Source organism: Varanus komodoensis, unplaced genomic scaffold (genome assembly GCF_004798865.1).
Source record: "Varanus komodoensis strain SLA01 unplaced genomic scaffold, ASM479886v1 scaffold40, whole genome shotgun sequence".
NCBI classification, from domain to species: domain Eukaryota; kingdom Metazoa; phylum Chordata; class Lepidosauria; order Squamata; family Varanidae; genus Varanus; species Varanus komodoensis.
The window spans coordinates 3,841,660-3,864,348 of NW_025335942.1; the positions used below are offsets into that span (position 1 = coordinate 3,841,660).

At 54.0% G+C, this 22,689-nt stretch overlaps 1 protein-coding gene across 1 annotated transcript; it reads right to left on the bottom strand.

Moving 5' to 3' along the window:
• Positions 1 to 12,450: 12,450 nt before the first annotated feature.
• IRX4 (iroquois homeobox 4) lies at positions 12,451 to 21,544 on the bottom strand. The gene is made up of 5 exons (XM_044442936.1): positions 21,500 to 21,544; positions 19,872 to 20,126; positions 18,593 to 18,699; positions 14,795 to 15,108; positions 12,451 to 13,847 (listed from the first exon to the last, which is right to left on the bottom strand). Exons 1-5 carry the CDS (start codon positions 21,542 to 21,544, stop codon positions 13,099 to 13,101), a joined length of 1,470 nt encoding a protein of 489 aa, XP_044298871.1. The 3' UTR covers positions 12,451 to 13,098.
• Between the last annotated feature and the right edge of the window lie 1,145 nt (positions 21,545 to 22,689).

Here is a 22,689-nt window from a genome sequence, read left to right on the forward strand (position 1 = left end):
TGTTACTCACAGGTCTGCAGGCTAGCCCATGCCCCACCGAGCTCTGTTCCGGGCCCATGATGACAGGTGCTTCCCCCAAATATGGAGGTTCGTACTGATTCTCTGTAGGACAGGAGGAAATATGGAAGTGAAGCTTCCTTGGCACAGAACCCTACATTTCCTCTAGCTGGGTTTTTTTGTCAAGACTCTTGCCCCAGTCCTTTGCATGCCAGCAGCATCTCCCCCGCTCCCGCCCAGTCCCTGGAGTGGGCATACTAGCTCCAGCTGGGGGAAGCTAGAATATCCTATGGCCTCTGGGATGCTGTGCAGGGGCCATAGGTTGACTTCCCCAGGCACAGAGAGGATTCCCAAAGTGATCTCCCCAGTGTCTGAGATCTGTTCTTTCGAGAATCCTGTGAAGGAATCTTCTCTAAGTCAAGAGTGTTCATTTCAAATCTCTCTATGTGTATCCTTAGACCCCTCCTGCCCTATATGAGACCCTATATCTGGATTTAAGTCTTGTCTCCCACAATATTTTTAAAACACACAAGATTATGATGTTGGCTCGAAGGTTGCAGTCATTTGTCATTCTTTCATGGAAGGGGGAATCACATGTCAATTTTTTTCAATGGCTTTTCAAACAGCACACAAGAGAAAAGAATGTTTATTTCCAGTAGCAGAAATGACAAGTTGGCTCAATTTGCATAATGTATGGAAGTTACAGATTTTCTCTTCTCTTTGCATAGAATTTGGACTGCCTGGGTGATTTTAATTTTCTTTTAGGTCAGGGTACTAAAAGCCCTGAGCATGATGTCAGAGAAGGTGTGATCCCAACGGACCTGCCATTAAGCATTCGGAAGTCTTCTTTTCTATCAATTCCCGGTTGCTACAATCAAGCCCTTTTTTCTAACATTGGTCCTGGAAGGGAAGTTAATGTCATTTCATCATGTTTAGGCTTGCAGTGCCATTAATTATTTCCCTCAGTGTTTGTACCAAACAACAGAACCACTAACTAGCACCTATACCTCTGAAGTAACAGTTTGCTTTTTCTTGTTTCATCCCACGTCTTTTTAAAAAACAAATATTTTTAATGGGTGGTGGCAACGTGTCCTTTGTGCTGAACTCTGGCCTGCCTTCAGAGTATCTTCACTGAGTCCAGAAGGAAGTAATTAGGCATATGCCTGAATTTGCCATTAAAGTTGATTCATTAAAGTTGATTATGGACTACCCATATTTTCTAGAGCTTCTTAAAACTGCTTTGCTCTGTCTAATTGTAGGGCCCTGGAGAGGTTGATGGGAACTGGAGTTTCTTTAGTTGCCTTGTAGCTTTCAAGTCAAGTACCAGCACTTTGAACTGTGTTAGGAAAGAGATCAGATGCCACCCCTAGAGTTCTTCTTGCAGATTTTGAATGGAGTAGATATGTAGTTTCCCTTACTTATTCCTAATACATGGAACCTTGTTTTATAACTTGATTAAAAATTGATCATGTATTCTCTGGCCTTAATATGCATGTTACATCAGGCTAGCAATTGGCTGAAAAATGTCAGTTTGTCATACACCTTTATATTATTTGATTCAAGGTAAATAATTTTCCAGATTTCTAGAACCTGAACTCAGGTACCTGTTTCAGATGTCGAAAGGGTAAGATATAATTATTAAAACTAGGACCAGTTTACTTTTCCATGTTAGTAGGAAAGAGCATCTGAAATGTTTCCTTTTTATTTGAGAATTCAGTAACAGCAGAAATTCTGCAAATAAAAAGGGTGTCCTTACACTGCACTCTGATTGGCTAAAAATGAACTCCAATGAATAAATCAATTATGTTTTCACTGAATAACCTACTAGCTCAGCTAATGATATGAATTATGCAGTCTCAATTGCAAGATTTTGCAGTTATCATTAATATTTTCTGGACAGTGACCTCTTACACAAACTTGCATAAATAAAAGGATTTTTCCCTTGAGTTTCTGATATGCACACTTGTTCTGCTTCATTGTCTTGGGTGCCACCAACCACAAAAGCTGCTTCTCATTGATCTTTTCTTTTAACTTTTCACATCCCAGTTACATTTCTGTGGTTCCTTTGTTTTGATTCTGTCCGGAAATCGTGTACTGGACTCGGACTGAGTGCAGCGCTAAATACCAAAAAGACCCAGGACTTTGGCCTACAGGACAACAACAACACATTTGCATATGCTGATTGCATATGCTCTAAAGTCTTTTTCTTTGTATTTGTTATGTGTGTGTGCATATTTCAAGGACCCTGCCTATTTGTAAAGTGGGATATATGGAAAAGGGAGAGGAGAGCATTGAATTTCAGAAAAAGATCTCAGGCGTAAAGGTTCGGGGTGGGGTCAGTAGGAGGTGAGGGTCAATGCCAGCTAATCAAGAGGCATCAGATACCAGAGATTCTTGGGGGCCCTGTGCCTCTATTTCAGCAAAGACCCACGGACAGCAGGGGAATGGGGCAGAGGGTCTCCCAGAGATCTGTGGCTTCAGATTTGGGGCTCCAACACTGCAGGGCCAGCCCCAAATGCTGAAATTCTCCAACTGACTTGGGACCAATCACTCTCTCTCAGCCTAGCCTACTTCGCAAGGTTGCTGTAGACATAAAATGGAAGGGGAGTGTCGTGAACTCCATCCTGGAGTGAGTTTGGACGGCGAGGTCCTCCACCCTTGGACCTTGGACAGAACCCTTGGCCGGGTCTTGGCCCCACGCCATGGTGGCTGCCCCTTGGAGAGTCCACAGCTCCTCAGGGCTGGGGAAAATTGGGTGAGGAGGGCACGGAGCCCTTGCTGTTATTATTACATTGCATTTATGTCTCACCTTCTTTGCCTTTTGGGCAGGACCCAACCTGGCTTACCAAACTCCGTGCTGGGTTCCGTAACTCTCCTGGGAGGTAGGTTAGGAGGAGAGTGAGGCCCAAAGGCACCCAGTGGGAACTAGAACTGGGATCGCCCAGGTGGATCGCCCAGGTCCCCAGTCCAGCACCTTCACCATGGCGCCTCTTAGCAGGCTAATTCCTATCTATGCCCGGCCTCCTTCCCTTCCCTTCCCTTCCCTTCCCTTCCCTTCCCTTCCCTTCCCTTCCCTTGCACTCTTGCTTAGAGGGTGTCTGGAGAGAATGCACAGGGCAAGGTGTGTCGGAGCTTTTGCTACACTGAGCTTTGCTGCGGATATTGAATGCGCTTCTGCCTCAGTGTGTCTGGAGGTCGACATGCCCCGAGGGCAGGGGTGACAGGACTGGGCCCTTAATAGAGTTAAATGTCATCATCAAAGCTCCGTTTGTTCTCCTTTCTCTGTTTTTTGCATGCATTTCAAAGCGAAGCAGCCTCTGCTTGCAGCTATTCTATCCCGTGCAAGAGTGTAGAAACAGGGGTGCTGGGCAACCCCACTGAACCATCTGTGGGCCAAAGATTTTGGGGGATCTGCCATCAAAACACTGCAGCTTCTGTCCAGGCCGGAGCAAACTGCTTTTGAAGTTCTCCAGAAGGAGACCAGTAAGTAAGAAATGAACCACTATTTTGTAGCTTTTCTTTTACAGTAGGTTAGCACCAAGAACACATGGAAAGAACGTGTTGAAAATGTGTATTTATTTAAATGTGAAAACTGATAAAGGTGCCAACACTGCACTGTTCTATAATCCTCATCTCTGTTGGTATCTGCACCATTAACATCGATATTTCAAGGAGAAAACAAATGGTAAAGACACAATCCCTGGTTCTGCTTCAGAGAAATTAATTGGCAAAACTCCAATTGATTTCAGCTGGAGGCATATTGACCCCTGAAGTGAAATCAATAATCATTTGGCAGTTTAAGGAAATTAAATAAAGTGATATCACTGAGAGAGGGTGGGGTGGTGGACCATTCCCAGCATCACTACTCTCACCCTGATGCTACTATCTGCACAGCAGGTTTACTGATTCTCCCAATTCTTATGGATTTTTCCGACTTCCTGTGTTCTGTCCATATCGAGTAGAACAGCATTAGGATGGAGAGGGGCTACACCTCCCCAAACCGAGAAAGAGCAGAAAATGTGTGTGAGTTTCATAACAGGCTTCCAGGCACCCAAGAACAAGAGCAAGTGTGCTCTACAAGCACACACACAAGCAGCGTTTGCACAAACAGCTCTCCCAGTCTGCCGTGGTCCCTTTCACAAGCACGGTCCAGTTGTATCACATGGATTGCTGTTTGGGCAAGCCAGGCCTCGGTTGCAGAGTGCGTGTGTATCTAGGGCTACAATCACCATCAAAAAATAGTGCAGCCTCTCCCAAATGGGTGCTATCCAGATGTTTTGGACTACAAACCCTAGCACTGCTGCTCATTGATCGTGCTGACTGGGGATGATGGGAGTTGCATTCCAAAATATCTGGAGGTTGTCAGGTATGGGATGATCCCCCTAGGATGTCAATCAGGGCCTTGGAGAATAGAACGAATACTGAGGTATTTTAGCATTCAGGTGATCTTTCCTTGTCATGTAAGGTATATAATAAAGGAAGGAAGGAAGGAAGGAAGGAAGGAAGACAATATAATGCAATGAATAAAGAGTTGTGCCCAAGAGTGACCTTGAGGTTCCTGTGAACATTTATCTGCAGCTCTCTGGCTTGCATCACTCTTGTTTATTTTATTTTTCAAATTTATATGCTGCTGAAGAGCTATCAGAAGTTCTTCTGTTTGGACCTCAGTTGCTTTCCCTGAGCAGATGGTGGCAAATTTGGCAACAGGGGACACTGAGCTGGGACATTACTTCTCTTTGTACGTTCGCCCTGTGTGGCTACTGCATGCCTGAACAGGGCTATCAAGAGATTTAATTTGGTTAATTTGGGTGCAAGCTTCCATGGCACAGTGCTGTGTGTGTGTGTGTGTGTATTCCAGATATAGGAATGTTAACACCAAATTGACAGACTCACACATGTCCACTAAGATTTCGTGCTTTTGCCAAAGTGGGCAGGATCCACAAAAGTTGATGCCAGAATAAATGTGTTACTCTAAAGAGCCAAGAGGTTTTTGGGGGCACTGCAGAAGACTAACATGGCTACCCTCTGAACATAATCTTCAGTACAGTATTTTCACCAAGGTGTACTCTCATTCTCTCTATGCTCTGCAGCCACTGTCCCCCCCCCCCCCCCGCCCTCTCTCTGTGTGTGCATAATTGTAGTTCTCACCCTTCTTAGTAAACCCTAGGAGAAATGGATGAGTAGCCGCACAGGCAAACCTTCTCTAGTTTTCTTTATGGAAAGCAGGATCGAGGTCAGAGCTGCGTTGGGACAGACTGTAGATTGCCTTGGTCGGGTCAGGGAGACACACGAAGTGAAGAAATTGTGTGTCTGGGAATAAAGCCCTCTAAAGCCAAGATGAGAATGAAAAACAGCTCCAAAGTGTCTCCCAGATTACGGCCCAAATCCTGGAAATGGAAAATTTGGCGAGTGCCAGCATCTTACTGTTCCATCGTGACCCAAATTGACTGGCATGTGTACCCCAAATATTGAACACCTATGCAAGAATGATCCAGAGTTAACCATGGACTTTGCTTCCCGCACAAAAAGGGTGTTTACACATGGGAATTCAGGTGGATGAGATGAAGTGAGGCTGTTGACAAAATGCAGCTGTTTGGCTTTATGGGTGATCAGCAGGAAGGGTGTTGCCACCCTTGAAAGATTCAGTGTCTAGACCCGCAGCTCACAAATCTGTCCAAAATCTGCATATTGTACTACAACACGATCTCAGTATTTTTTAAAACAATCTTCAGTTAATTCACAACTGTGCCCAGTATCACCACAAACCAAATTGGTTTCTGACTAAGCTTAATGATTATGCAGAGAATCTTTCTCTCCCTCCCTCCTGAGTTAACCCTTTCTTCCCCAGCTACCATCTCCTGGAAAATTGCCCTCCTGCATAGCAAATGAGCAGTTTGGAGGTAAACTATTCTGCTCACCCCAATGGAATTGCCCAAGGCCCCACTGAAACAGGGGTGAAGTTGGAGCTCCCTGGTCCCAGGCATAACAACACCCCTGCAAAGTAGTACACAATTTTTCTCACAAGCGCCGCCTCCCCCCCCCCCCCCCCCCCCCCCCCCCCCCGTTCTGCTTCAGCCAAAGAGAATATCCCTACACCAACAGCGGCATTAACGGATTGCCACATGGTGCAAGGTGAGAAGCAGCTGTTGGACAGGGATGGATCACCTTGGCCCACCTGGGACCTTGGGGAGGCTGGTGGATGCTGGCTGTGTGTGGGTGGAGGGGGGCTCACATCCTGTTGGGCTCCATGCTGGAGGAGCCTGGATCGAGTACACCTTCCTGGGCAATTAATCTCTCAGCAGCTCCCTGCAGTTTAATGCAACTACCATGTTCACCGATACTCTCTCTCGTTCTGAGGGGCAAACATTATATATGGCCCCCGCCCCTCTTGTGAGCATTCAGAAGCAAAGCAGACCTTGACTTGATGCAAATAAGACAAATCCTATTTGGAGCACCAAAGCCCCATTTGATCACCATGCAGGTTCTTCATGCTAGGGGCAAAAGCAAGAAACAACAGACACCGTGCTATGCCACAGGGAATGCCCCACTCTACCAGTGGGGCTTCAGCACAGAAACAGAGTGAGTCAGAAGGGGTCTCTTGGGCCATCTAGTCTGACCCCCGGCTCCACCCGGCAATACCCTTGATATGCCGTACACCACCATCGGTCTGGATGGTGGCCATCTAGAGCGCCTTGTGAGTCCTGTTGGCCTACTCAGGGTAGAGCACTGAAATGAATGGGACTGAGGTTAGACTAACATTGGCTGGAACCCAGGAACATGGCAGCTTCCCTGCATCCAGTTCCTGATGGTCCCATGTCCCTTCCTTTCCCCGTGGGTCCCCAGAAAGGTTGGTTATCAAAGGCCACACATCCAGGGCGATGAATAAGTTGAGTAGAGAGACAATGGGGCAGCTTTGGGAGGGGAAGGCCAGCGCGGCTAAGCGTTCCTGCTCCTGCGCAATGCCTCCGGGCTTTCCCGATGCCCTCCTTTGCACCAGGGGTCTCCTGCAAAAAGCCCCTTCTTTCTTCCCCGTGGCGAGAAGCCCTCGCTGCGCTCCCGGCCAGCTGGTGGAGAGCCGGCGTCTGCACGCAGCTCCTTCCTGCCGCTGGCTGCCTCTCCCACCCCTGGCTGATCCCCAGATCCGCGCGCTCGCATCTTCCCGGCCCGAGCGTGCACGCGCACTCGCCCCCGACGCGGCAGGTGACATAAATCGCGTGCATAATCTCAGGAGACAATCATTTGAAATCTTAATTGGCTGCCTTTTAAATATCATTTAAGGTCTCTTTCTCCCTGTCTCTCTCCCTCTCCCTCCGATTAAGAAGGCGTTGTGTCAAAGTCTATTGCTTGGCTGGGCGACTCGCTCGCCTCTGCAAAGCTTGGGGGGCGCGGGGGGGGGCACGTTAAAAAAAATGGACAGAAAAGAAAGAAATAGACCCGTCAGCGGAGGTTTGCGAGGTCGATAAAGCTTTTAGATTTGAAGATGTTTTCGGAGAGCCCATTTCCTGCGGCTAAGAGTTGTTAATGGAGCTTAAGGAATTATCTTATGATTCTGACCGGGAGCTCCTTTTCTCTCCCCCCACCCAGTTTTATACACCCCCCCCCTTCCTGCTCCCTTGTCGAGACTGACGCTACCGCGGCTGTCGACGCCGCTGTCAAACTCTCTTAATGAAAAGTAACGCATCGCTGATTACAGTTTTATTTGGGCCCGATGTAAAAAGGCGCTGTTAATTTCCCATCTCCTCCTTGGTGGGTTGGAATTTGCCACGGCCGAATGCCTTCCAGAGGCGCTCCCGTTCCAGCGCCGGGTCCCCCACCTCTCCCTTCCGGGGGCGTCTTGCTTCCAGCCCCCCCCCCCCGCCGCCCGAGTCTCTCGCCATCGCCCGCATCCCCTCCGGCTGGACCGGGAACTTTTCTTGGAGAGATAAAAATAAAGCCTATAGCGCGCCTTCCCCGACGGGACGGGCGGTTATTGATCCGGGCGCGCTGAGATTGATTTCCCCAAGCGCGGCTTGGATGCGGCTTGGGGTGGGGGGCGGCTCGGTGGGTCTCCTTGGGCCGCCGGGGGCCGATCCACCGGCAAGTCTCCCCGTGCGAGAGATGGATGGGAAGGGGCGCCCACTCCGCTCCTCAGCAGAGAGAGTCCCTGGCCGTCCGATTTCTCCCACCCGTCGGGGGCCAGATGCCCCTGCGCAACGCCAGTCCTTTCGGCGCGCCTCGAGCAGAAATTCCCGGGTTCCTCGGCTGCCTCATCGCCGGAAACCTGCGAATTCTTGCCAAGGCGTCTTTTTGGGGAGCCAAAAGGCTTGGGCGCCTTTCCTCCGCTTTGGCGAACCGTTCGCTGCCCGAATCTAGGCCGAGCCCTTGAGCAAAGTAATAAATAGGGCTTCCCGGAGGGCAGGGAGGTTCCTGCGCACCTACCTGGGAGGATCCCTGTATTTTCAAATATAGGACATGGCCCATTTGAATGCTGCGGCGCGATCCTACCCGTGTTTACTTCGGGGAAGACGCTGCTGTGCGCCAATGCGCGTTGCTCCCGGGAAACACGTATAGGATCGCGCCGCTGCGCACTTTCATGCCTCTTCCATCTTGAACCAGGCGACTTTTTCTTGCGATCTTATAGAGGCTTATTAGACGCAGGGAGATCTGTGGAAATGGGCTACTTTTGAGTAGACACGGAGAGGATGGTGCTGTTAAAGAAGGGTTTTGATCTCATTCTGAGATTTGGGGCGCTGAGACCTTTCGCCAAGTCTGTGCCATTTTTGTCAGAAACCAAGACTGTACAAAACGAGAGGGCGAGCGAGGGAGTTCTGACGAGCCGGTTCCTTCCAAAATTGTTGACTAAACCTCAGCAAGGTCGGGAATAATTTGGGGGGGGGGGGGATTTGGTCACGAATAGTTGGACAACTCCGCCGCGATGCCCTGGAACGGTTTCGGAGGGTTGGAATATTCAGGTGCTTCGAAGGCTTGGGGAAAAATCTGAAATTTGGTGTGAGCCGCCCAGAAGGCTCCGGCTCGCGGGCGGGATAGAAATGAAATAAAACACAAAAAAAGCAGAAAATTTAATGCGAGCACCCCAACCGCGGAAGAGGACATGACGCTGCTGAGAAATAATGTAAACTCAGACGTGGAATCGCTGCCCACGATCGCTCGGGCAGTTGCAAAGGGACGGAGGAGCCGGGTGCGTGGAGAAGGCGCTGGGGCGCATTCTCCCCTCTGTTTGCGAGAGCCCCCTGTCCCATTTCGGCAGGGGGGCGCCCCAAATCCGCCCGCCAGCGCCGTGGCTTTGTCTGACCGCGGGCTTCTCCTCCGCAGCCCCTCGCCCAGACAGAATTAAAATTCCTTTCCGTCCAGCCTCCGGCTGCAAGCCCGTCTCCCCGGAGGCCCCACTTTTCGCCATTACTGTCAAGTCGCCTTTTTATTTTTGCCCTTTTTATCTATTACAACTAATTCGAGTTCTTTTGCCCTTTTCAGCTTTAAGACGTGGCTTTCCACAGAGTCCCCCCCTGCCCCCTCCCCCACGCCGCGATCTCCGGGTGCGGAGCCTTTTTAGAAATTGAAGAGGGGTTTTTTCTTCCTCTTTTACTGTCAAAATGAAATTTTCACTTCAAATTATCTTGGCTGATGCAACGGGTCCCCCCCCCCCCGCGACTTCCTTCCCACCTCCTTCGCCTGCTCCCTCTTCGCTTTCCCCAGGCCGGGGCCCCTCCTGTCTCAGCCTTTTGACAGCCCCCATCAGCCAAGAGAAGCACTCGTTTCGATAATATCCAAGAGAGCGAAAGTCAATATAATGACGGGGGGGGTGCGTAGGAGGGGGGGCTGCAGTCCAATTACAGCCGCTGCAAAGTGAGAGGGAGAAGGCGGCCGTCCCCTTCCACGCCTCCCGCCAGAGCCATCGCAGCGGCCTCTCCCGTGCGCCTTGCGAAGGGGGCATCCCTAACCCACTTAAGCCTCAGCACGGGAGAAGATTGCCCCCCCCCCCCATTCTGACTTGAAGCCGAGCCAGACCGGCCTTCTCAGAGTAGCGGGGGCGGACTAGGACCAGGGCTAAGGCGCCGCTTGGATCCGCCTTGGAGAGGCTTCGGGGGTGTCCTTTCGGGAGGCCGCCCCCGAAAAACGCGCAGCAGGACTTAGGGCGCACTCCCAGGCCGTGCACTGGGGCTTGCTCAGGCGCAGGAGCTTAAAAGCCTGGCGGGGGGGGGGGGGGGTCCTGTAAGGGACAATCCCCCCACCCCCCAGCGCGGAACAGCGTGTTTTAAGCACATTTGAGGCTCCCCCGTAACAGACGCCTCTCACGCCCTGCACCCGAGCCGCGATTTAATCTCTCGCGCACACCCCTCGGCTGAACTGGAGCAAGGTCAAAGTCAGGTTTTTCTGCGGGGAGCGGGAGGGCAAAAAGTAAAGGTATTTGAGGCTTTTGCTTGTAGGGCCCCATGGAGAGACCTTGCCAGGGCCAGGTGCAAGCGCTCCTGAGAACGTATCCCGTGTGGTCTGAAGGGGGGGGGGCATTTCCCTTCCTTAAATGACATCTGGGCTTTGAGCCCGGCCGCCCACTTGTGGGGCCGGTGTTTTTTGCTTTCTGAAACTGGTGCGCCCTGCCCGCTGGGCCCCAACCCCGGGGGGGGGGGGCGGGTTCTCTCGGGGTGGGAAGAGGGGGCGTCCGCTTGCCCCCGATTGTGAGGGCAGCAGAGCTGAGGCGGTTCTCCCCCAACGCCCTGGAGGGAAGTTGGCGCTCCGGCCCGGCTCGCCGGAGGGATTCAAGAGCCAAAGAAGGGGGGGGGGAGGCGCGCCGGGCCCCCCTCCCTGGCACCCCGCCCGGGCTTTCTCGCGGATCTCGGTCGGGGCGGGGGGGGGGCGCTGCCTCTTTCCCTTGGCCGCGCTTTGCGCTAATGTCAAAACGGTAACGCATCGGTCCTGACGTGCTGAAATATTCATAAGGAACGCAACGATGCGCTCCTCTCCGCGACGGAGAAGCTGCAGGTTAAAACGGCAGTTTAAAGCATCAAATCTTGCATGTGAATCGATTGCTTCCATTGGAGTCGAGGCCCCGTTTTTGAGAAGGGGAAAGTAGCGCGTCCTGGCTTCGCCTTCAAGCCACTCAATTAGCCCTTCGGGGTCCATTCTCACGTTCCGTGGAGATCTAACGAGTTCCCCACCCCGCACCGCCTTTTCTGAATAAGTGGGCAACCCGATTCGCGGAGCCTCCAGCCCGGAACGCTTCCATAGCCTCGATCCGATGCGTTTTTACTCGCAAGGAGGCCCCGCTGCTTCTGCTGAGACTTGCTTCCCATCCTCACAGTACAATCCTGCGCTCAGAAGCCCCATGAGCTCGGGGCGGGGGCGTTATCCTAGCCCAAATGGACATAGGATCGCAGCCTATGTGATAGGATCACAGCCCTCCTCTCTGGATCACAGCACGGTGCCCCCTTTTCCTTGCCTAAGCCAAACAGCTGCTTTACACTGCTTTTAAAATTATATTTATCGGGTTTGTATTTTAAGCGCTACGCAGCTAAAGCGAGGGCTCGCCCTCTTTCATCACAGCAAACAAAACTCAGGAGCTGCGCTTTGGGGAAGGGACCCTCCCTCGCCAGCTCCCATATTTCTCTTTTCTACCTCACCGGAAGATTCTCCTTATAATGAGCTCGGCCTGTGATCTTTGACCCAGCCTACGCGGCGCACTGTTACTCTGCATAATCGGCTCGACCGCGTCCATCCCAGTTGCAAGGATTTGAAAAAGCAAATGCGAAGGTTTTTCTCCACCTCGAGAGACACCCGGATCTTGAGCTAGATTCCCCCAAACGTCCCTTCGTCCTGCCTGGACAAGCTCCGCAAACGCGGCCAGGGTCGAGAGCAAACGGGGGGTGCCCGGATTCATTGCATGGCTGGGGGGAGGGGGGTCGTTTGCTCAAGGGTCCCTCTGCTAATTTACAGCCCTCGGTTCCAACTGCGAGTAGGCAGCGGGGGGAAACGACTCTTTTCAAGGCGTAATGGAAAACGCTTCGCTTTCCTCGCATCCTCTCCTTCCAGCAGCTCATGAAATCTGGCGACTCGATCCGGAGCCTCGTGAAGCCACGAGGTTGGATCTTAAATTCGTTCTGAGGGGCGCTCCGCATCTCTGTCGGTTGCGCCCTTTTGTCTCGTGGCTTGGATGTGCCCCCCCCGCCCGATCCCCTGGGAAGCGTGTCCCGCTGCATTCAAGGCACTGGCTGCAAGCCGAGATTTGCTCCATCCGGTCTTGACTCGGGAATTCCGTCTCTTTCCACGGATCTTTCTCTGAAATAGACCCTGGTCTGCAAACGCTTCGAATCCAGGCGTGCGAACTTCGGCCCACTGCACGTAGGGGATCCAATGGGGCTGTCCAAGAACTTCCCCTACTTCGTGCCCCACAGATGCTCTCCTGCAAAAGCTTCCTTCATAGGCAATGCAAACAGACCACAAATTGGAGGGCACGCTCTCTGAGAGACAGACAATTTATTTGGAGTGAACATACCTTTCCGACATAGCTTATTTGTCAAGTTCAAATTCGGTGTGTTGTGTGCGTGCGCGCAATGGTGTCAACTCGGTGGAAGGTGCATTTTTGTTTCCTTTTCGTGGGTGAGATGCTAACAAGGAAAAGAGGAGGGGAAAGTCTTTTGGGGAACTAAGATTGGCATGCCACAAATTAAAAGGAAAAAAACAAACGAACAGGGAGAATAGGACAGGCCGACTGCTCCCTCTCCCATCCCCGGAGAAGCGGAATTAGCATCTCGCGCCTTGTAAACTTGCCCAAGGTAAACGCTGATATTCGCCTCTAAAGCTAGCGGGACGTGCTATGGACTTAAATATCGGTGAAGGCGTCGATCCCTCAAGCTCGCAGCCCAGTGAAAATCTTCCAAACGGCAGAGAAGTCTCTCTCCTCTCTCTCTCCTTGAGTCAGCACCTCGCAAATCCATGTTTGCTCGCTCCCGAAAAACTTCTCTGGCTTCCAAGGGAAACTCCCCCCCAGCCTTCCCGGTGCTCCTGGTTTGGTCCCCCGCCCCGCCGGGGCGCGCTGGCCCGAGTCTCTCTCGCTCCCCGTCTTGCCTTCCCCCACCCTGGCCCAGGGAGGCGGACGGGGCTCGGTCGTTAGGAGCAGAACATCTTGCCGCCTGCTTTGGGGAACGCCAGGAAGTCCTTGCCGGCGTCCGGGGCGCCCGCCAGGCCCGCCAGCTGCCCCTTGAGCACGGCGGCGCCGCCCCCCAGCGAGCGCCCCAGGGGCCCCGTCTCCAGGAGGGAGCCCTTGGTGGTCGCCCAAGACACTGCGGTGTTGCTCAAGGCCTGGTTCAAAGTACTGTGCCGGAAGAGCGGGTCGTGGAACACGCCGTCCACCCAGTTCCTGAGGTTCGTGACGGGCGAATCCTTGGCGTGCCGCTCGAGGGCGCCCGCGGCCGGCGCGGCCCCGGCGCTGGCGGCGCTCGGCGCCCCCTGCTGGCGTCGCAGCATGCACGACGGGTACTCGGCCTGCCCGAGCGACGTGGCCGTGTGCGCCAGCGACCAGATCCGCGGCTTGCCGCCCGCCTCCAGCAGCTGCGCCGGCGGCTGCGCCTGCGCCTGCGCCGGCGGGTAGCGCGGCTTGGCCTCGCAGCCCCGCTGGCGGGCGCTCAGCAGCTCCGCGGCCTCGCAGGCGGCCGGGCCCGTCGCCGGCTCCTTGAGGCTGCCCTCCAGCGCGCCCGCGCCCAGCGAGGGCTCCTTGCAGGCGTCGTTGGCGCACGGCGCGCCCTCCGCGGCGCCGAAGGGCCGCGCCTTCAGCTCGCCCTCCGAGCCCTCCGACTCCAGCGGGTCGTAGTCGTCCAGGTCGCTCAGGGCCAGCTCCTTGTCCTCCTTGCTCGCCGGCTCTGCGGGGAAGAAGCGGTGGCAGAGGCGAGGCAGGCCAGCTCGAGCCCCGCTGCGCGCTCGGGCTTCGGCGAGCGTGGCCGCCACCCCGGCCCTGGGAGGGCTCCGCCGTGCCCAGCTGGGAGGCGTAGCTCCACTCATCCGGAGGGCCCCAGGTTGGGGCAGGATTGGGTGGGGAGACCCATCACGCGCCCTCAAGAAACCCTCCGAATTCTTCGCTGGGCTCCTTTAAAATGGTGCTTTCTTTGGCACAGCAACTCGGCAAGGGGAGCAGTTAATATTCCCATGTAACAAACAGGGAATGGATAGTGACAGTCACTTGTCCAAGACCATCCCAATCATCCCGATGGAGCCGTATGTATCATGACATTTATGACTGGCCCTTAAAAGCATGCAAGTTTCTAGTCCTCAGGGTTACAGGGCGGCAAGAAAGCAGAAATTCTGCTTTCCGGGATGGGGGAAATATGAGGCTTAGCTGCAAAGAAGGCTGCTTGCATCCCTCTTGATAGTCACCTTCCCCTTTCAGTGCAGTTTGGCATTATTTTCATGATTATTTATTTCGCTGTTGCTGTCAAATGCTTCTTGAATCAGTGATACTTGCAGAGCTGAGCTAGTGCCTTCGTCCAACGGGGCCAAGAGTCAGAAGCCTGGCCTGCACACTCCTCTGCAAGTTCAGACTCCTTATCTGGGGGAACCTTTACCTTCTCTTTCCTATATGTGCATCTTCTGTTTGAAAACAGAGCTCTTTCCGCTGGCATTTCCCCATAGATTCTCCTCCCCCTGGGGCTGACCTCATTTCCCCCCACGCTTCCCAGCCCTTACCCCTCACACACATGGGACCTGAGTCCCAGTGCAGGATGAGTGCAGTTCCCGTGGGCTGTCGTGGCGAGGGAGGGGGCTGAACAGACAACTGGGATCCTGCAAAGGGTCGAGAACGCGGGACAGATACCTTCCAGTTTCTCGTTCTTCAGGCGCTCTCCTTGGACTTCGCCCTCCTCCTCGTCCTCATAAGGTCTCTTTTCATCCGCACACTTGTTCCGAGGGGGCCAGGTCATCTTGTTCTCCTTCTTGAGCCGCCGCCGGGCGTTGGCGAACCAGGTGGAGACCTGCGTGAGGGTCATCTTGGTGATGATGGCCAGCATGATCTTCTCGCCCTTGGTCGGGTACGGGTTCTTGCGGTGCTCCTGCAGCCAGGCCTTCAGCGTGCTGGTAGTCTCTCGAGTAGCATTTTTCCTCCGGGTCCCTGCGTCCATGGTGCCATATCTGTGGCTCACAAGAAGGCGAGAGGGGCAGTCCGTGAACACGTGTCCAGGCCGAAGGGTACCACCAATGACTTGGGGAAGCAAACAAAACCTCCTCACTCTGATTCGCCTAGGATAATTTCATATCCAGTGGAAAGGGAGTCCTACGGAGTATTCGGCCAAGATTTGTCTACCTCTGTCTTTTCAGGCAGACCACATTCACTAAAATCGAATGACTAGAAAGATGAATCGCTTGGAAACACAGTGAAATGCTGTTTGCGTCTATGCGGAAGGAAGCCCTGTTGAGTTCAATGGGCGTTATTTCCAGGTGTGTGTGTGTAGGGGATTATTTATTTGAATTTGTTTATTTGATTTCTATACCACCCATTAACTGAGACGATTATGGCCTTAGAGGGCAATCTGATATGTATTATCTGGAAGCCCCATTGAACTGAATGGGAGTTCAGAGTGGCCATGAATATGTCAAACCCCCAAGCAACCGAAGCCTACTTGGGAGTAAACCCCACTGAACTCAGGACTGCATTGCACCTCTTGGAAATTAGGCTATGGGTCAAATCTTCAGGACTTAGCTCACAAGCCATTTAGTCAGGATAACTTAATGTTTATTGTTGAAATCAGCTTAAATTTTTAAAACCTAATTTGGCCAGTCTAGAAGCTGTTGAATCTAGATGCTGTTGGACCCTGTACATGTTTTCTTGGAAGTAAGACGCAGTGCTTCTCTAGTGTTTACCATCAAGTAAGTATGCTTAAAATTACAGCCTTACAGGGCATTCCTATGTATGTTTACTCAAAAGTAAATCTCACTGTATTTAACGCAGGCATGATGCATCAAATCGCAGCCTGCAAAACGAAGGCAAGTTCACCCTTTGGGAGCGTCAAAATTCAGCTCGTGCAAGATGGATATGCTAGGAAATCAATCCACTCGCACGCTACATCTCCCTGATAGAACACACCTAAGTAACCTCAGGGTGCAATCGTTAATAAAAATTCTTTTATTATTAGTAAATTTCTCACCTACCCTTTGCTTCTGGAGAGGTTTTTTTTAATGCACAAGACATTGGGTTATACCTGAATATTTAATGTACATCATGCAAGGAAAGGTCATCAGCACCCACTGGGCTTAAAAGGTTGAAGTGGTGTAAGCGGGATTCTTGGCGTGTGCTCTTTTTAAAAAACAATCACCGTGCCAAAGATAAAAAGGGTTTGTTTATCGCGATGCAGACGCGGTGGGGACGGGGACAAAATGCTCTCGATTCATGGGGACCGTTTGGAAACGCATCCCTGAGGAAGAGGCAGGAACTATGTCCGTTTGGTTCTCAGCCGAGGAGGACGCATCCAGCGCCGCTCTGCTTGCCTGGGGAGTCCAGCACCACGGACAGGGCTCTGCCTTCCCAGGATGGCCCTCGCATTCACACGTGCCGCTGCTGGCCAGCAAGGGCCGGTTCACCAGCGCATCTCCCTCCTTGCTGGTTCTGCGGAGCTCCCTGCTGCACGTTCGGACAGCAACTTAAGGGTATGGGTATTACATGCTTGAGAGGAAAAGGAGAATCGGAGGGCTGGAAAACTGGCCCTGGGCGGGACAATTATTGCTGGTGGTGACTTTGCGTTCACTGGCTGAGCTGGACACTTGCTTTCCAATGTTTTATCTGCGACAGGCGCAGAAAGAGAAGGCCAAATCCCCGCTCTAGGGATATCAGCATCACCGCTTCATTGCCTGTATCTCCGCCCCTTTTGCCCCCAGTGAGGAGCCCAAGGAAGCCTTCAGAGCTCCGGTTTCTCCTCGCACCAGGAGCACAGAGAGGCAGGCTGGGCCGAGAGTGTGTGCCTGGCCCAGTCAGCTTCATGGCTGAGTGGCGGCTGGAACCCGGATCTCCCAGGTCCCTGCCCGGCACTCAGCTCCGCGCCACACCGGTTCTGTTGTGCAGGAACCCCTGAAGGCGCCACAAGGTCAGCCACGGCTATGGAGTCATTGATTTAGATGGCTTTCCCACAGATTATTGCAATATCTCGCGCCTTTGAGCTGCACGTCAGCCCTAGGTCATAACTGGTCATAGGTTCCACATCAAGCATACGCCCGAGCAAAATGCATTGGCTCTTAGGTGTCTGGATCGGTACAGATGCCCTTCATTCAATCAATTTGCCTTACTTTCAAAGAAAAATAGCTGGGATGTTGAGAACTGGGGTACCGAAAGATTTTAGCCTGCATTTCCTAAATGTCTCAGTGCGGAAGCCCTGTGTGTTTAACACTGCAGTCTAAAACGGGTCACAGAAAAGGGATCTGCATTTCTTGGCAGCTTCTTTGAGACAAATCTAGGCTCAGATGCATCTGCAAGCTCCCCTTCGGTGCAAAAATCACACGAAGGGTTCACCCCAAGTGTAGGAAGCACAACTTGTAACTTTACATGATGGAGGTGAGCACTGGCTCGAAATCAGTTCAACCCCCCGAGGATTTTGTGATTTATTCCATTGGAGTCCCACGGATACAGACCTCCTCTCACTGCCAGACGTGCTTAATTGTTGACTCAGAAGCGAGCCCCACAGAAATCGAGGGGACTTACTTGCAGGAAAAAGGGGATGCAATTGCAGCCTGGCTGTGCAATCCTAAACACACTCGGAAATCCCAATGGGTTTAATGCACCTGGAAAGTAGGTACAGAACTGTGCATTGACCTGTGAGAAAGTGCCATTGAATTTCTGCGTGTACTTGTAGAGGACTCTGCTGCTGATTTGCTACTGAAGTCAGTGGGATTTAAGAACCAGCACACATGCGTTCAAGTGGCTTGGTTACCCATCATGGAATACTAATCTTTAGCGTACAGACGATGCCTCGGCCACTGGGAGAGCTTTTCATTCCCGGCAATCCTTATAATCCCCAGGCTGCAAATGGGATGCTGGGAAACGGAGGTCCTCGCTTGTGGAGCGCTAACAGAGGCAGGATTCGAATCAGGGACTTTGTGCCAATGCGCTGCTTCACCGCTAGGGCGACTAATGGTGCAACCCGTCGCTGGTACAGGGAGTTGCCTTCGGCAGCTATATAAGACATATTTTTTACTTCCGACTGGTCCACTGTCGATCGGATTATGGGGGAATGGACAGATCCAGGTGTGAGCGGGTTGGCGCACAGAGCTGAGTACTACGAAATTATTCCCACCGGTCTGGATTCTTTCATGTTTATTCCTTTGCCGCAGTTGCCAGCTTTTTACCTCCGAAAGGTACTAGGAAACCTCTCCCTCCTATTCACGGTTCTGTCTAACGTGACCTGCAAGTGCTCCATTCATCATAGACAAGATCCGGCCATGATACCCCGTGATTTATTCCTTTCCCCATTACCACGACCCTCTTATAAATGCACAGATCTGCAGAGATCATGTAGCCATCTTTGAAATATTTCCCGATTAGGGGAGGAAAACAGCCAACCTCCCCTTACCCCACCCCGCGCCTCGCCGCGCTGGCCGTGCCGTGCAATTAATTTCTGTTGTTTCTTACCTGTCATATTGGTACTGACTGAGCGTGTGATCGTAGGGATAGTAAGCTGCCGCCTGGGTAATGCCCGCATGCGCGGACCCGCTCCCGTCCTTCGAATCAAAGCTATTCTGGAACATTAAAGCCAAGAACAAGCACGCATCAGCCCTCCCTTCTCACAGGAAGAGAAACGCAATTTCCCTGCCTTTCTACGGACGGCGTAAACCGTCAACGTTGAGCCTCTCCTAGTCCCACCAATTTATTTCAGGGGAGTTAACCATGTGCTTAACTATCTCCCATTAAAGTAAAGGGGGTCACAACGGTGCTTAATTGTGGGCGCAGTGAAAACCTTTCCTATGCGCCTAACTCCAGAACAGGGCTTCAGATGTCGTTGGAGTGCAATTCCCATCAGTCCTAGCCAGCAGCACCCGTTGTAAGGGATGATGAGAGGTGCAGTCCCGGGGAGAAAACTTCTAGCAGGCATGTGCCACAGTCAGAAATCATCATCGTTAGACCAACGCAGATGCGCTTGCTCAGAAGTTAAGTCTAACTCAGTGTGAGCAACCTCATACTTCCGATTCTAGTGCTTTCCTCCCAGGCCCCACACAAGATAGGAATCATTTCCTTTATTCAGTGGGACTGGGGGCGCTTAGGAATAAGCAAGGAGAAAATGTGGCACTGACCACAAAAACACCCTGGTGACCTTGGGAAGTTGAGAAGAAGTGGGCTCAGATTGGCTGTCCAAGGGGCCATCCTAACCCTAAATTTCGTGTTCCTGGAGAACTTGACTGCACCAAATGGGGCTTCAGGTGCTTGCTACTCCAAAGTCTAGGGGGATTTAACGCCCTCCAGGTAGTGGCTGACTTCAGGCAGTTGACTTCTCATCCCTGGGCAAGCCTTTTACGCCGGATTTCATTCCACGTTTGGACCAGCCTTCCCAGAACCTGCTGGTGAGCTCAGCTCCTTCGGGCTTCAGCTCCGGCCACCATGGCCAAGGGTCAGGGCTCCTGGGGGATGCTCTCTGGACGTCTGGGATGGCCACAGGACAGCGAAGCCTGCTTGGAGCAAACCACGGTCCCGCGCCACCCGAGAGCTTGGATCCACAGCCGGGGGTCGCTGCCGGCAGGTGCCACCCCAGAGCGCGGGCAGCCAGTCTGAAGGCTGGGCTGCCCGAGCTGCCCGCAGGCCCCAGGCGCTCCGGAGGGTCTCTCCCTGGCATGTGCGCCTCCTGGACAAAGGCCTCCAGGGAAGCCCCCGCCCCAGGGAAGGGCGGCAGGTGGGCTCCGCGTGCGCCGCCGCTTACCAGGGAGTAGAAGGCGGACGCCTCGGTGCCGTAGGTGACGTAGTTGCTGTAGCCCTGCGTGTTGGCGTAGGGGCTGCTGTAGACGCCCAGGGCGGCCGCGGAGTTGAGCTCATGCCGGGCCGTGGCCAGCAGCCTGCTCTCGTACACGGGGCAATAGACGGGCGTCTGCGCCGAGGCGGCCGCCGCCCCCGAGTCCGTCAGCGTCCGGCCGCTGGTCTCGCAGCAGGTGGTCAAGGAGTTGGTGGTCATCAGGAACTAGGAGGACAGGGCAGCGACGGTGCGGCGCCTGCCGAGCGTCCGGGCCAGCGGGGCGCGTGCGCTCCAGGGTTCGCGCGCCTCTCCAGGTTGCTAATCCAGAACAACGCCCCCCCCGTCCACCTTCCCCCCCCAGGGACCCCTGCACGCGCCCCAGCTGGTGGTTCCTCAACGCCCAGCGAAGATGAGCACGCGTCCCGAGTCCCCACACTGGCCCTCAGGGGCTAAATGGGGCCTGCAGCCACCCCGTCACGACAGCAGGGGGGTAGAATCAACGGTGCAAGCTCTCATGCCTGTGCAGAAGTAAGTCCCGTGGAATTCGATGGGTCTGAACCTCGCATGAGGGGATCGGGGCCGTCACCACTTCGGAAAGGGGGGATCCCACTTGTACGGCCGAAATGGAGGCTAGAGTGGGCAGCGAAAGGGTAACTTATCCGGGGTTAATGACCCGAAATAAGTGCCTCGTACATGATGTCAAACCCAGCTGCTGAAGGTGTGTGGATCGGGCGGGAATTTAAGGACTTGTCAGCATTTAATGCATCCTTTCTGCGTCGGAAGCGCGTTTCCATTCACACGAACCCCTGTGCCCCTCTTACTCGTAGGGACACGAGTTCGGTAGCCGAATTTACTTCTAGATCCGTTTTGCAATTATAGCAGCCTCTTCAGGATGGATGGAGCCCATCCTCCCCCGCGGCACTGCGGCGCTTAGCAGAACGATCTGGAAAGCAGTTGAGCCGGAACCCCGACTGCCAGCCTGTGTAGCCCCGCTCTCAAAGTCTTCCCGGAGGAAAACCTGGATGCCCGCAGCGCCGCTGCGCCCAGGGGGGCCGCTGGAAGCCGGGAGGGCCGGAGGACCCGCGGGAATCGCGGCTGCTTCTGCGCCCAGCAGCGGCCCACCGCCCCCTCGCCTCACCGGGCAGAAGCATCCTTTGGGTGCTGTGCAGACCTGCGTGGGCGCATCCTGCGAAAGGGACCCCCCTCCCCCGAAAAGGACCCCCTGGGACGGGGCCCGCCCCCACAGCGGAGCCTGGGTCTGCGCGCCCTGGAAGCGTTCCCGCTGCGGGAAGGGGGTCCCCTAGCCAGCGGGCTTAGGCCCCAGCTTTCGAGGACCGGGCTGAGCGCCCCCTTCCTTGGCCATAGCTTAGCCTTGCATCCCGGGAAGTTCGGGCCAAGGGTTCCCGTGGGGTCTACTTGCGTGTAAGAGCTGCAGATGTGGAAGGCGGCCCCGGATGTGGGAGGCATGTGGTCGCACCCTCCACGTGGTTTCCTCCCCCAGCGGCCCCCCCCCCCGATTCCTCCCGCTTGGAGGGCTTCTCGGGGGAACAGGGAGGCGCGGGAGAGGGTGGACGCGATCCCGCTCTGGCAGGGCTTACCTGGGGTGCCGATGAGTAGGGGTATCCAAACTGGGGGTAGGACATGGCCACAGGGGTCTCCCAGGCTCCAGGAACAGCAAGGGGAGGCGTTGGATCGGCGAGCTCCGGGGGGCCTCGCTCCGCCGTGTTGTCCCGATGGCGGGGGCAACTGGAGGATCCTCGGGGCTTAGAGGAGCAAACACAAGGCCGCCTTGAGTCCGACTAACCTGACCCAGAAACTTCTTATAGCCCAGGCTGAAGAATCCGCCTCCCCCCGCTCCTGACTCAGGCACCCCACGGTCTTAAAGGAAGGTGAATCTGGCCACCCACGGGCAAAGCGAGGGGGTGGGGAGAGAAGCAGGCGCGCGTGTCCAGTTCAAGGGTTATCCGGCGGTAGAAGCTCCCCAGAACCGCTGCGTGGGGTGCGGGAAAAGGCGACGGGGGGGGGGGAACCAACGTGCGCCCCCCACAGGGCCCAGAGGCGCGCCTTCGCGGCGCCGAAGCGGACGGTTGGAGCCCCAGAAGCGCGCTCCACGTCCTGCCCGCGCGCAGACGTCGGATCTGGGCCTACCCGGAGAGCCTGGATCGCTTGCGCGCGATCCCAGGGGAGCCCGAGGTTTGCCGGCTTCCCTGCGCTTAAGCAGGGCAGCCGCCAAATGACGCGCCCCAAGCGCGCTTCTGGAAAGAAGGAGATTTCTTTGGGTCCAAAGGGACGTCATGACACCGGGCCCTGTTCGAAGATCCCGGCAGCCCCAGGCCTGCCCTGCGCCTCCCCCTGCACAGACGGACTCAGTGAAGGGTGGTCAGCACTTTTAATTGGAAATTAATTAATGAGCAGCTGCCTCGGCGTCTTGCTTCTCGCCCGGTATTCATCAGTTCCACTTACAAACGAGATCGAGGCGGGCCAGGGAAGGTGACGTGGCCCGTGGGAAAGAGGTCCGTGCGGCCCGGGGGAGAGGGGTTTCTTTCCTCTCCCCCCTCCCCCAGGTTCCTAACCCCCAAGCACCCACTGAGAAAGGAGCAGAGGAGGCATTGGAGCATCTGAGCTTGCAGCCAGAATTGGGTGCTCCTAGTTTGGAGTTCTCAGGAGGAGGAGGAGGGTATTTCGAAAGACACCTTTTAAACTTGGAGCGGGAAGGAAGCACATCTTGGAATACACTTATTCCAGGAAGAAGGAAACTACTCCTTTAAGTTCATGCGAAATGCAGCTT